At 42.0% G+C, this 14,962-nt stretch overlaps 1 protein-coding gene across 4 annotated transcripts; it reads left to right on the top strand.

Annotated features, from left to right (window-relative positions):
* The first annotated feature begins 9,639 nt into the window (after positions 1-9,639).
* On the top strand, positions 9,640-14,426 carry LOC6730841 (proton channel OtopLc). Of its 4 annotated transcripts, none has more exons than XM_016179101.2 (6): positions 10,725-10,958; positions 11,609-12,055; positions 12,231-12,383; positions 12,450-12,667; positions 12,732-13,688; positions 13,752-14,426. In XM_016179101.2, the coding sequence occupies exons 1-6, from the start codon at positions 10,849-10,851 to the stop codon at positions 14,267-14,269; spliced, it is 2,403 nt and encodes an 800-aa protein (XP_016023250.1). In that variant the 5' UTR covers positions 10,725-10,848; the 3' UTR covers positions 14,270-14,426. The 4 variants fall into 4 exon arrangements, with proteins under 4 accessions (XP_016023248.1, XP_016023250.1, XP_016023251.1 ...); XM_016179102.2 differs by having other exon boundaries at positions 11,606-12,055; XM_016179099.3 differs by lacking the exons at positions 10,725-10,958; positions 11,609-12,055 and adding an exon at positions 9,640-9,860.
* The last annotated feature ends 536 nt before the right edge of the window (positions 14,427-14,962 follow it).

The raw sequence follows: 14,962 nt of genomic DNA, 5'->3' as shown, positions 1-14,962 counted from the left end.
GAAAAGTTCTTGAACTCAGTAAATCCCCAATGACCCAAATAGAAATGCTGGCGAACTAAAACTTTTTGGGTGTGAATGGGAAAATGCGGACACGTATTCAGATTCGTAGGTGGAAATTTGTTAAGTATTTACGGGTGGGATCAAAAATTTGCGATTTAATAACATATACATTAAATAGTGAAAGGACCTTTGAAAAATAAATGTTTAAAGCATTATGTATTCACAAAGTGATTAAATAATTTAAGTTTTGTTATGTGTCCTTACATTTATAATATACCATTAATTTATTTATTAAACCCCCAATGGACATTTGTAAACAAACATATTGTGTGAGTAAATGCATCACTGCAGACAAACAAATTGCTTTATGCAACTTTATAAATGGTATCACAAACTTGCCATGTTTTCGTATAAATCAAATCCAACATATCTGCGAAAAGTGCACAAAACTTTGCGGGCAAAACACTTTTGCTTTTATTTCATTTATTTATTTTGTGGCTGCCTCAAGACGCTGCACCACCGCCTCCGGCAACCTTGGAAATTTATGTGCAACACTTGTTACACATACGACATGTTGGACGTGTGCAGTGGCTAAGACAAATCGATTGCTGTTGCAGCCACTTCTTTTGTGGCGCAAACAATGGCAAGGGCGTAATTTATTGAACACTTTGTTGCACTTGCCACCGCCGAGCAATTCTCGGATTTAACCTCGAACTAGGGTCAGATAATCCCCATTTTCTATTGAGATTTATATCGGCTTTGGGTCCTTGAAACTTGTAAAAAATTGCTCCTCTAATTAATTTTCCTTTGAGCAATTAAACGAGAATTTTTTCGTTCGTATATATACAAATAGCCCAACAAGTGGACATTTTGTATAAACAGGGTTAATTTATTTTATTGAAGGACTGCTTTTGCTTTGAAAATTGTAGAGCTTATGAATTTATTCAGAACTGAAAACTATGCTCAAAGCTAACAGCCCTTTCAAAATGAAAGGATTTTTCATGAATGAGCAACTATGTTGTTTTTTTGATATCCTTGTTATTTGGTTATTTGGTAAGCTTCGCCAGGATAAACGCACTTCTGGCATGCAAACATTATGGCCGCCATCGGATTATTAATGGACTATGCGCATTTTGTGCACTTCATAATTTATTTCTCGCCATTAATGAAATTTTAATTGTTGCAGCCAACGCAAACAAAATGTTGTAAATTTTATTGACACTGTATGCGAAAATGAAATTATAATGAAGTTTTCGAGCGCAATTACCAAAACATTTATTAAGTTTATGGATTTCGCCATGGTTTTACTGGCTGCAACATAGAATGCTTTGGCGGTGGGTTTAATTGGACCATTTGAAAATGTCTGAAATTTAAGCAGAACAAACAAAGCCGGAAACAAAGGAAAACCAAAGAAACTAAGACAATAAAATTGAAATTGTTTTGCAATTGCATTCTGGTTGCCTGGATTGTTGCTTCGTTTGCTTTGGGTTTCTATTCTTTCAATGGCATACTGCCCCAACGAAATGTGTACTATTTGCACTAAGAACTGTATTTTAGCTAAATATGTTGTGTATGAGCCGACTAATTGTGCAAGCTTATAACCTGTTTTAAGAGTTAAGTTAATTAATTGGATTATACATTAATTTTGCCAGCAGGTTTAAGTCCACAAGTCCACTTTCGCCGCCAACAATGAGAGCTTCGCATTCCGGAAGTGAACTATCCTTTCATTCGCTTCCGCTGCCGTTGGACAACCGCACACAAGCAGTGCGTTTCCGGTTATGAATGGTCGATCTGCTTTTCAGTTCGATTGTCTGCGGCTTTAGTGAAATGCAATGTGCGCTGTTGTTTGGCTGCTGTTCCATTGAAATTGCATCCTGTTTGTTGGCTGCCAAAAACTTACATAAGTCCGGAACAGCAACAGTTTTTTGTATGCCGCACAGGACCGGGATTCGACTATTTGAAATCCGTATTTGTAGATCTGTAACCCAAAGTGTTGGGGGCTTAGCTTTCAGGTGGACAGCAAAATCGCTTCACTGGCTTCTAATTCTATTGCCCCATCGCCGGGTTCCGCTTATTTTTAGCTCTTTACCGGCTTCCCACTGAAAATGTGTCCCGAGTAAATATGGAAATCCTCAATCACAACAACACAGCAATATTGTGTCCGTCTCCACTTGTTTACTCTTGGGCATTGTGGCTGCCAAAAAAATCTATTTTGGTTAGTCTTGCGGTTTCCCCAGTTGGCACATAAATATGCATGAAGTAGGGATGTGGCCAGTGAATTTGCATAATGGATATTTAATTGATTTGGGTCTGCTTCAGTGAATTGACACGAAGCATTTGTCGAACCAAAATAATCAAAGATTTATGTTCAACGACTGGCCAATAATAATGGAAATCAATGTCTAATTAAACTGAACATAAAACTTATTTAACACATATATAAAATTACTATGAAATGAAAAATATTTGATATTATCCTTTTGCACATTTCAAAACGGAAATATAAAGCAGAGACTACTTATTAGATTACACCCTGGGGAATAGTTGATGGTGAATATGTTTCTGCTCGTTGCCAAAGCCCCGAGAATAACTCCACTTGGCCATAACTTCGTCTCAGTACTGAGTACTTAATTTGGATTACATTCTCTAAAAAGGGCAAAGGGGTAATAAAATCTGTTTATGCTCGTTTTATGCCAGCCCAAGCTGCGAAATATCGCACAGCTGGAACCATGGGACTGTGCTCCGTGGCATTTTTGGCATTCACTTTTATTGTGCGAGTGGTTCAAGGTCTTCAGGGCGGGCTTACATGGTGGGTGGTGGTGCAGAGCAGTTTTGTCTAAATGGTTGCAGTCGAAGGGAATTTTGGAATTGTGGAACTTTCGGGCCAAAACTAAAGATGCATAAGAGAGTGGTAATCCCGGCAAATGGCGTCTAAATGCCCAAGTTCACCCAGAGGCACTCGAAGTGCCCTAAATGTCTCCCTGCCCTGCCACTTATAAATGAGCGAGTATTTATATTTTTCATTTTGCTGTTTCTATCGCAACTTTTGCCGAGCTTGGAGCACTTTGCCATGGAAAACAGGCGGGCAATTTTCCATGCCAGGAAGCAGCTGCTCCCAGTGCACTTGGCACCGCAGAAGCCATCATTTAAATTACTGAATTTCAACTGCTCCGACATCAATCAACAGCGTCCAGTGGCAGTATTAGTTTTAGCCGGGAAACTTTTATAATTGGCCGCTATAAGGATAATGTCGAGTGCAAGGTAAAGTAATTAAAGACGAGCATGGCATTGGCCCGAAAAATCCCCTAATCAAGCAAATAAATTGGGTCTTAACCCGGGCTCTGTGCCACTTTCAATAAACTTTCCAGACGCACCCAAAGTTTTGCAGTGCAAACTGCCAGCAGAGACCAACAATTAGCTTGCCAGACTAATCAGGCCTTTGAAGTGGCTTCCTAAATGCACGTATTCATTAGAATCTGCCCCCTCCAAATGTCTCTTGCATATTGAAATGGACTCAAATTGTGTCCTGTCACATGTGATTAGTAATTCAGTTCGACTGATGCGATGCTGGTCGTATATCCTTTCAGGCGACCGGAAACAGGAAGCTCTGGCAACTCTCGTTGCAATTAATTTAGAATTTTTGCAATACGGTTTCGTAACTCAGTCAGGAAATTGACAGATCCGATTGCCATTAGTTGCACTGCCTCCCTTGGGGGTAAACTACCTACTTATTTATTTTTAGTTCACCCAAGACAAACTTCAGTCGTAACATTATTAATAGTTTTTACTTCACAGCTCTGATTGAAATTGCTATTTATATTCCACAAAGCCGGACGTTAATTTCTTATGTAAGCTCCAATGAAATTGTGGCAGCAATCCGCATTTTGTCACAACACATTGGCGGTGCAAAGTGTCCATTACTGTGAGGAAAATGAAATTGGAAATCCCACAGTCCGCAGTCAGCCTGTGGCGTTACGAATCTGCATTGCATTTTGAAAAGTATGCAAAAAGTATGAAAAGCCACACAAATGCAGATACTGCAAATATGAAAATCAGTATGGGGGCCAAACTAAAAGTGTTTTCGCTGAATTATTAGGCGAACCATAATTTCATTGTATTTTTGGGGATTAGATACCAACACTGCTGTTTACAAACGAAAGTAGACATTTTCGTAAACAATTCCATATATTTATTTTGTTCGCTGATTATGTGCCACTATTTTAATGGCTTAATATTATTTTTTGTCGGTTGAGAGAAGTTGACAAAGATTTATGGCATACTTGAGGCGTCGTCTAGCAAACACAGAAGAGCATCATCAATTTTAATAAAACCCCCCATTGTTTTCGCACATGCATGTGTGCATTTGAGTTTGAGGATGAGCAAGTTTTTTATCACACAACTTCACTGCGAAGAGGAAACATTTGTCAGGCGAAGATGTGGTGGTTAAATCGGAACAATATTGTACAAATTCACTTAAATTTGAGTTGCTGCGCTCTTCATAAAAAATTATATTGCACATAAAATCCAAACTAAGCCATGGAGACAGCAATGCGCTATTATATTTCCATTTTGCTAAGCTCGATACAATTGAAAATTCCACAACGGGCATATGAAAATTGATTCCGCTCCGCAGGATTTCCAGCTGCTTTTCCCCAGTAGCATTTAGTTTTGGCCAACAATGGTCGCCGATAATAACTCAACAGCTTTTGTATTTGACGGCCATTTAATACAACGAGACGGAACGAAATGAAACAAAGGCAATGACAGCTGCGAAACAATTGCACAACTAATCAATGACGGCCATCAATGGAGTGCAGTGGAAAATGGCGGGAGGGGGCGAAGGGAGAGTAACGAAAAAACATTAGGAAAACAATTAAACTAATTGACGGCAATTTATACGCGGCAAGGAGACAGAAACAAAGCGAAAACAGAGGACCAGCCGAGAGAAACTTGCACAAAAACCAAAAGTTTTATAGGAGAAAATTGGAGCTGGAAAGTTCGTTCGCAAAGTAAACCGCTGAAAATGGGGGCAGCAAGCGAAGATATTGTGATAAAAAAGGCAGTGGGGCTCCATTAACTTGGCCACTAATGAAACCGCATTGAAAGAGCACCCTGCACCGGCGGAGAAGAAGCTGTCTAATTGACACTGTCTGGTCTGAAATGCGAATTAATTCACTGCTCGGGAAATTTCTGATTGCATCGCTCATACGACCCGTGCGCCATACTTTATTCGCCTTGCTACCACATTAAATGCGCCGATTGTCGCGAGACTGAGCGGCGAGTTTAATTAAAGTCCGTATTTAATTTAAGCTCAAGTATAGTTGCAAAATGCACCAGTTACCTTCAATCCCCGCAGTTCCTTGCCACAAAGAACACACACACCGTTCCTAATCCCATTTCCGCCATGAAAGGCACACACACAAAACCAAAGGCAACTCAAAGGCAGCTGAGTTCCATCTTCCTGGCGTCCTTGTGGTCCTGGCGGATACTGAGGATACTTGCTCAAGTGCTCATAGAGAGTTTAAGGTGGGACTTTTAAAAATGTTAATGTATTAAATATAAAACCCATATTAAACCAAATTAAAAAAAAAAACAATTTTCAAGTTTTCAGCCTCAGAAAACAACAGCAAAGAGTTGATTAACATTTTCCGCGTTGATGAGCGAGATTCTCGCTGATTTCACTTAAATTGATAAGAGGCGGCGTCCAGTGCAAATAATCTTTTCCATTCCTTGACTCATTGCGAGCCTCGATTGTCACTCGATAATGCGTAGGCTCGTTTTTTCACATTTATAGCATTTATTGCCTGATTGCACATTAATATCTGATGACACTTTTATGTTGTGCGATGTCAGTTCAGTTTATAATACAGCTTCATATGCTGGGATAATTGCCATTTCCCGATGCATTTAATAAAGTCCGATATCGTTATTATCGCACTGTCGCCAATAAATTAGTTATTGGTATTTCGCTTAATAAGAAAAATAACCATCTTCAGGGCAATTCAAACACAAATTCCGGCAATCAGCCCGAGTCCTTGGGATACTCGTCCTTGGAAAAACTTCCATAACAGACCATTACACTGGCAAAGCTGTTTGCCGTCCGCATTGCGGTGTCCTTAGCTGCTTGTGCAATTGCATTAGGGGATCGCCCACTTCCCATCCCGCTGGACACGCCACACACCACACACCACACACGCATAGACTCATATAATATTTATTGCACTTTTGTTTACCAAGCGGCGTGGTGTGTGAAGTTTAATAAATCTTAAAGCTTGCCTTGCAGCATTTCCCGGCTCTTGAAATTTATGCGACCTTTAGAATGTGCCAGCAATGTTATCGGATGAGATAAGTGCGTTATCACAGTGGCAGCATCAACGGCAAGTGGCTTATCCGCTCATCCCGCACCCAGAATCCCCGATCCACTTAGAGTCCTTCGAAGGCGGAGTCCTGCTGTTTGCTTTATAGCCCACCCGCCTGCCGAGTGTGACACACGTCCATACATTTATTAGCATATTGGCAGCAGCCAACTCCCCGCCTAATGATGCAGAAATGTAAAACAACTGGGACTCGGAGCTTTGCAGCCATGGAGCTCCATTTCAACGGTTTCCCCACATTGCTCCATCTCATGTGGAGCGCAGAGGGATTGTCATTGGCAATTGCGATGTGGCATACTGATTTTGTTATTCTACGAGGTGACTCCGCGTGACGTACGCGCTTTTTTATCTCGCAAACGTGCTGCGAAATCGAAAACTGCAAAATAACCGGGGTGCAGAACTATCACTGGAAATGCGAAATCATCGCCATCGAGTTTTGTCCAGCTTGCCGGATATTTGTGTGGAAATTTCCTAATAAAAGTAAGAGTCATGAGGGCTACTTTAAAAACTTGAATTGCACGCACTGAAATATTACCCTTACATATAACGAAATGCATTTTTCTCTCTGTCTTTCAGAATTTCAAAGTTATTGGTGAGATTTTCCACCTTTCTGCGGAATGCCCAAGTTACCAGTAGTCAAAACTCGAGTCATGCCATGAGTTCCTCTGAAAGGGTATTTCCCTTAACTCAAGTATTGAAGCTGAGTGTCTAAAGTTTCTACTGAAACTTTTCTTTTGGGCAGCAAAGTGGCGTTAAGCTCTACTGTTCGCTGTTTTCTGATGTAAAATTAATAGAAATTTATGAAAATGTATTTTTCCAAGTCAATAAACAAAATGTATCCTATTTTCAATAATTTACTTCATATTTAATTACACCACGCTAAGTCCCCTTTTGCGTTTTTTTCCATAATTCAATCGTGAATACATTTTTTCAGCTCATCTTATGATTGACTTCTATGTCTGCCTCTTGGTGAATGCCAAAATAAATGCCAATTTATACACCTACTTGGCCAAATTGAATTACACGAAATAGGCTTATGTCTGCCAGAAATGAAAGGTAAACTCAATTCTCTGGCAGTGGCTTGCAATTTTGGCAACAAAAGGGAACAAAACGTGGGGAAGGTGGTATTCAAAATGTATATTTCAACGGAAAGTGTAATAAACCTTTTGTTAGCGATATAAATCTATCTATGTTTATTATCTGTTGCGGTTAAAAAGTCGGGCCCAAGCAATCGTTCATTAACAAAATTAAGGCACCATAAATTAGAAACCTTGAGACTCTCCATCTGGCCAGACAATTTATTCATCACCTTTTTCATTCCCGTTTTCATTTAAGTTAAAAGTTAAGAGTCCTCTTCGGAATGCATGAATGAATTTCGAGGGAAATTCAAATAGAAGCCAGATGAACGGATCAGCCTGAAGTGAAAGGTAAATGCGTGAATAGTTGGCTGATTAAACGAGTGCCTAAAACACTTAACAAACATGCCAAGTGCCCTCGAACTCTTTTCACTGTCGCAGTGAGTTGAATAATTTGAATGCTTTGGACCCGGTTGAGTGCATATCTATAGTGACTATTAGCGAACAGCAACTTTTCGCAATGCAACTCCTTGGCTCTTTTACAATTTTCCATCCGACGTGCCAACAGTTTTTGGCCACATTATCGCACGCCATTGAAAGCACTCATACGCAGCGTAGGCCAATAACCGGGGCATGATTTTGGCACATAGCTGACGATTTCATTAGGCCAGGCTGCAAAATATTCGCTGGGCTGGCAGAAAGTTTCGCCACCACTGGAAGCACCACTTACCAAAAACAAAAGATAAACATGATTTCAATTTGCTGCCACGAAATGTATTTCTCCATCCCAGTTCTGGCTATTGTAACCCCGTCTTTAATGACGGAAGCCACTCAAAGTTCGACATGCAATTAATGGCGTTGGCCCAAACTGTTTTGGTTACCTCAGTTTACCTAGTGGGCACCACAACTGGGCGTCCAGATAAATCTCCCCCTGCATATTTTCACCAGGCGAGCGCAGGCAGAAGTTAAAAACTTTGCAGCAACAGTGCCATGCCAGGCCATTCATTAGCATGCAAATTTGAAAATTTATCAGCTGGTGGTCTACGCTCCTGCACTGAGAATAAGGTTTGCTAAGTATAGACTACCAAGAAACAAAAAACCATGAAATATTGATCTATTAAGTTATTAAGTTAAGCCTTAGCTTAGATTAACAATAATAATAATATTTTACCATACAACAATTTGGTATTTAGAACAACTTTTTCCTGAGTGCCTGTAAACTTCCTCTCATGGTGCAGACCCTGGTTGTGGTCCTGGCTTGGGTACTGCTCCTGCTCCTGCGAGCGTAACTAACCCATACTCCTTGGAGCGAGGACTGCATCTGGGCTGGTGGAAGCTTCACTAACTGCATCAGCTCACATGACAAAGTTTGTCGCACAAATTATACACAGATCGAAATTGGGGCCAGCTGGAGCAGCCTGCAGACTAGCTCTATGTTAACGGGTTGGTGGAGCATCTGCTCTGGGAACTACATATTTATGGCCATGACCTCGCAAATATGCTCAAGTGCTTTGGTTTGATGGCAGTTGGCTACCCACATTGTTGTGGTGGTTCAATAAATGCGAATGAATTGTTCGCTTGCGCCAGTCATAAATTATATTAAGGAGACAAACATATAAATTTTTAAGTAATGATTCATAAACATTGAGGGATCCAAATAGTTACGCATATCCTACTCAAAAGTAACTGACCCAAAAATAACCACCTGACGCGTTTTAAATTATCTGCAAATTACATGCCATTTTATTTTAATAATGGCGAACTTGGCCGCCTTCCCTGGTCTATTTTTCTTATCGTAAGGTCCAAAGATTGGGGGGCTGGGAAATTATATGGTAAAATCGATAAAACAAGAGTGTATGTGTCTTGGCAAATATTGACAGAAGTTATTGATTACAAACGTAAACAGAGCGGCGTCTGATATGGCTGCACTGATTTTAAGGCAACTGATAGTGCCAATAAACACTGTTTTGCCCATTTGGAAGGAGTGCTTACTCAGGGTCGGAATGATGACCCTTAGAGAGATAAGATACTTGCTACTGTCTTGGTTTTTCGGGCATGGAACCTCTGCTAGTATCTGGGTATTAACTAACCACAAATTTACGTGTGCCAGGGCGTTGGCTATCTGTATCTGTATGTTGGTTTCAAAAGCATGAGGAAGACCCCGAAGATAAGAATCGATGTCTGGGTTTGGTTTTAGTTTTCCCAGAACTTTGCTGCCATCTGCACAACTTTACTAGCGGTTGATTTTATTACAGCACCATGAACCTTCGTATTAAATTAGCAGCGGAATAAACGTTTTTATGTGAAGTTGATTTAAAAAAAGTTTAAATTTTACATACCCTGATAATACATTAATGGTGGACCGCAACAGTGGAGTTCAATACGAAAGAATGCCGACTGTTACTTTCAGGTAAAGTTAACAAATATAATAATAATATTCTCATAAAGAACTTCCCTAGTAAGTTAAACATATATGATCATGTACTATTAATAAAATGAACTCTAATCCAGATACTTAAACTTGTGAATTTTCGTTATATATTTTGCTAAGTAAATATGGCGTAATATTTACACCTAAACTCGACTCGCCATTTCGATTTCAGACGCTCCATAGATGTGTTAGGTCTTTCATAATATTTTGACCAACATTTAACACTTGTCACGTAACTTTCTCTGAGGCTAATGAGTCAGCCTCCAGGTTTTTCCTTTGTATTTAAAACTACAAAGCTTGGGCTACCGTTGTCACCCAAGTAAATTCACCTACAACGTCACATACACGTACAATGAAAAAAATTAGGAAGCCTAAAAAGTGAATCATATGGGTAAACATTAGCGTTTCTTGTGATCGCCAAACTGATCTGACCCAGTAAACAAGCCAAGAGCACTGAGAGCCAGACTGCCAAAGTGGCCGAGAGATAACCGGCGAATTCTGCTATGGGAAGGCAGAGATTTTTACAACCCTGTATATACGATAATTAACAACATTGATGAGCTTGTTGTGATGACATCATATTGCCGTCGTATTGTTACAGATTTCAAAACAAATTCAAAAACCGAGTAGCCAAAACACTATGTACAACATGCGGGTACATGATTCAGGTCCGACTGATGAAGTGCCAATAGGCTAATAAATTAGGGCAATAATAGGACTGCAATAGATGTATTTACATACACGGATCACACTCATACCTGTACGGTAAAAATAGCAGGCTAATAATAACGCTAATCAGTTAGTCAAATATCGTCTGCCCGATAGCTCCGACAATTGGAGTAACTGCCTCAGAAAGCCTCAGTCTTCCCACTGACACGAGTCTGTAAGGGCGCGGAAAATCGCGTCTCGGAGATCGGTGATCGCGATCCGTCTGATTTCATAAATTGAATTGCGACTCGGCCCGGAAATGTCGCTAATTAACTTGAAATCGAAAGACATGTACGACGAACCCATTAATCTGTGGAGGACCAAACAGCGGGTCCATTACCACCACGATGTGATATCGAAGGGAAATGAGTTAGTTTCGCATTAAAATTCTCAACTGCAGTGGCACATATACACAGCGAGTTTTGGCTATAAAAGATCTCAAGATAAAGATATTTGTAGCAGACTAGCAGACAGTAGACTTTTCCATTCTAAATATTTTAGAGTACTATATCTTATCATAGTGGTTCGTCAAACCCCTATAGATGTCGTTCTGTGACATTAGCTCTTTTTCGTGTGAAAGCCCTGGCTCAAATTCCAGACACTGATTGCAGGCAACAAAAGGAAAACGTGATCACTTAATGTTTATGTAAACACCAAGAACTTATCTACCCCTTGATTGATGGGACAACATACCCCCTTTTATCTGTCCACTTATATACAAATTAGAGGTATTTCCGAAGGAACACGCGTGGTTTCTTAGCCAGCTGAGTGATAATATCTCAATGGACGTGCAGAAATCGATCAAAAACCAATCAAAGCTGCGAAATACATGAAAATGTGTGCGATTCCCTCAGGGTCAGGTTGAATCCACATATTGATAATACCAGGCACAAGAATCCAAAGTCGGTATAGAAAATTCAGTTCATCGGAAAGCATTGAACCTGTCGGGTTGCGTCTATATGTGCCACTGGCCGGAAAATTAGATATCCCATATCCTTATTTCGCTCCTCAAACAGCAGCCACAGATCCTCCGATGCCTGCGAATACATAACCATAAGTGCGCCAAAGAAGTCGGGTTCGTTCTCGAGATCCCCGCCAAGCTCGCTGCCCCCCTCGGTACCTGGTACACCTCGTCACTCGGTGGCCGCCACCTCGAATCAAGTAATCCGATACGCCCGAACATCCTGTGATCACTGCGGGCACCACAGCATTCCGGTCATGTCGCCGCATCCCATCTCTCCGCTGGCCAAGTCCCAGACCAACCTTGATCTCGTGGAGCACGGCAGTCAGCGGCAGGCCCTCCTCCCGCTGCCCACCGTCGGGATGCACCACGAAGACTCCGCCTGCACCTTGCAGGTGTCCCGCAGGCCATCGCTGCTCCTCCAGGAGATCCTCACCCAGCGACCGCCGCTCTTCGGGCGCAGGGACGGCAACGGCTTCTTGTCGCCGAGGACTGCCAAAAATGGGTACATTTATGGTTCCCTAACATAAAAATGCCATCAAACGGCATCCAAATCGCATTAAAAACTAACCAATATTATGTGTTTTTATTCTTATACTTCCCAAATTGGACATCTAACACTTTACATATTTCTAGAACTTCTATTACTTATAGTACATATTACTTCTTCTATTTTTCAGTAACCTGCAGGGAACAGCGAGCGGCAGCACAGCGACCATAAATTTCCAGAGTGGAGCCACCAGTGCCAGGAATGGATCCACGGCCTTTTTCGACAATGGGGCCAAGAGCTTTCAGGCCAAGCAACAGAAGGAGAAGAACCGACGCACTGGCAAGTAAGTTACATAAACTTATATTAAGTTAAATAAACTTCTTCTAATCTGTTAATTGTATCTTTTCAGCGATGCCATAAGTTCAGCGCTATCGGCAACCTATTGCAAACTGTTAGTATTGCTAGGAGTTTGTCTGCCGATCACTGAAGTTATATCCGATCAGATACCGACCTATGTGTACCAGGGATTCTACGTTTACCTCTATGTGGGCAGCATTCTCTTTGTGATCTTTCTGTACATCAGTGCCTTCCGTAACCGATCGCTCTTCAATGCCTTAAAGGACTTTCGTAAGCTATAGAGGAATTCTTAATATAATTTTGTCATTACAAATACGATGTTCCACATTTGCAGACGAAAAGAACAGCAATGTGCATCTAAAGCACAAGGTAACCCACTTTGGCAGCTTTTACTTGAGAGTGGGAGCCATCGCCTTCGCCATTGGAACTATGGTGTATTCGGGCCTGGAGTTTGGCCAGTTCTTCGAGCTGAATGGCCATCCCGGCTGCCGGGATGTCTTCGTGGCCATTACACCCATCTGCCGGATGGTCCTGTGCATCGCCCAGGTGCAGTTCATCTTCTTGAACACCACCTACATGGACATGGCCCGGCACAAGGTGACCTCCCGCTTCGGACTCATGCACATGGTGGCCACCAACTTGTGCGAGTGGCTGTACGTCCTGGTGGAGGAGACCAAGCACGAAATTTTTCACATCAGCCAGCACGAAGTGGATCCCGCCCACGACCTGGTCATCCATAATAGCTCCCTGAGTAGAACGGACTGGGCCGCTGTCAATGAGTCCCTGCATCAGCATCATCACCATCATGCCCTTAATAACTCCCTGCTGGCCAATGTGAGTTCCGTGATTGCCAATATTACCATTACTCCCTCGCCCACGCCCACGCCCACGCCGGCTGCCTTCAGCGGCTGCTCCCGCACCACGATTATGGGTGCCCTGGTGCAGCAACTATCGCCATTCCTGTTCCCCTGTACCATCGAGTACTCCCTCATTTGCGCCGTAATCCTCTTCGAGATGTGGAAGACGGTGAAATCGATTCCGGACATCGACAAGACGCGCAAGAATTCCGTCAAGCCCGCTGCTGCCAAGCCTGCCCATCACTTCTCCGTGGACTGTTCCCAGTCGCACAAGGGACTCTTCTTCGGGATTCTGATCATAGTCATGACCATTATCTCGATGATCATGTACTTTGTGCTGTACACCCAGCCGGGCTACGAACTGGTGGCCACACAGGAGGTCACCCTCTGGGAGACCTTCATGTACTTCATGTGCGCAGCGGCTGTCATAACGGGTGAGTGGATATACAAGTTGTTGTGTGTTGTGTGGGCACCTACATCGATATTTATCTTTCTAGGCATGATCCTCATGCGCGATCTGCGCTACATCAAGAACACTAGCGACGAGCACCACTCAATGGATCTAGACAATCTCCTGCTGATTGTGGCCCAGACCGGTGTGTACCTGTACGGAATGTTCAGCATCCTGGGCAGTTACTTCGCCAAATGGGACACAGTGCCCGACCGGGTGGAGGGCATTATAGCGGAGGTCTTTGGAGTGGTGCAGACCTCGCTGCAGACCATGTTCATCCTGCACTCCAGCCATCGGCGCTGCAAGGGCACCAACCAGGTGAGAAGGAAACCGGGCAGGGAGATCATCACGTTCCTGCTGGTGGCCAACATTGCCATTTGGTTCGTCAACACCCTGATCAAGGGACGAGCCGTCTTCAGGGAGAGCCATTTGGAGTTCTTTGGAGTCTGGGGCTGGACGATCATCACCCACATCTCCATGCCGCTGGCCATTTTCTACCGCTTCCATTCGACCATTTGCCTCTTCGAGGTGTGGAAAATCACGTACAAGGCCAAGGCGCATTAGTGGCTTAATCGAAACTGTTGATTAGTTTTTACAGCTTTCATTTGAATAAGTTAGTTTAAAACTCAGTCGACTACTTATGAACATTAGTTAATTTATGCATAAGTGCGAAATTTGTTGACAATGCTAGCACAAAATAAAGATTTAATTTATTCAGCAAGATGGTTTGTTAAAATTTTTAAAATATATCTTTTATTGGAAGATTTTAAAGCATATTTAATCACGCTAATATTACGTGATAATTGTTTACTTTCTAGTTATCGGCTGAGGTGTCAACAGATTAAACAGTTGTTACGTTGCGATTGACTAATATCAGTTGACACTTCAAATTTTAATCAGCCGAAAGTGAAATTATAGTTATAGCTCATTAAATTTGTAGCCAGATAAGTAAATAAATCGGTGTTCCGATTATTCAATTGATTCCCTAACGAATTACCTTTATCCATGAACACCTCGTAAGAAATCTCATGCACCAAAAGCAAAATCAGGTATTCGTGTTTCAAGTTTATCGTGGCGCACATAAATCTTGGCCCACACAATTGACAAATCGGCGTTTCCGTTTCCTGTTCCGTGTGCACCGCCAAGAAAAATGTCAAAAAAGGGAGGCTATTGAAAGGATGTGAATGGGGGCGGGGCGGTGAAATGGGACTATGTCACGGGCATACATTTGATACGCCCAGAATACTGGAACTGACA

The sequence above is a fragment of the Drosophila simulans genome, chromosome 2L, assembly GCF_016746395.2.
Source record: "Drosophila simulans strain w501 chromosome 2L, Prin_Dsim_3.1, whole genome shotgun sequence".
Taxonomy (NCBI): domain Eukaryota; kingdom Metazoa; phylum Arthropoda; class Insecta; order Diptera; family Drosophilidae; genus Drosophila; species Drosophila simulans.
The sequence above is the reverse complement of the archived record's forward strand: the minus strand, read 5'-3'. Positions and strand labels throughout refer to the sequence as shown.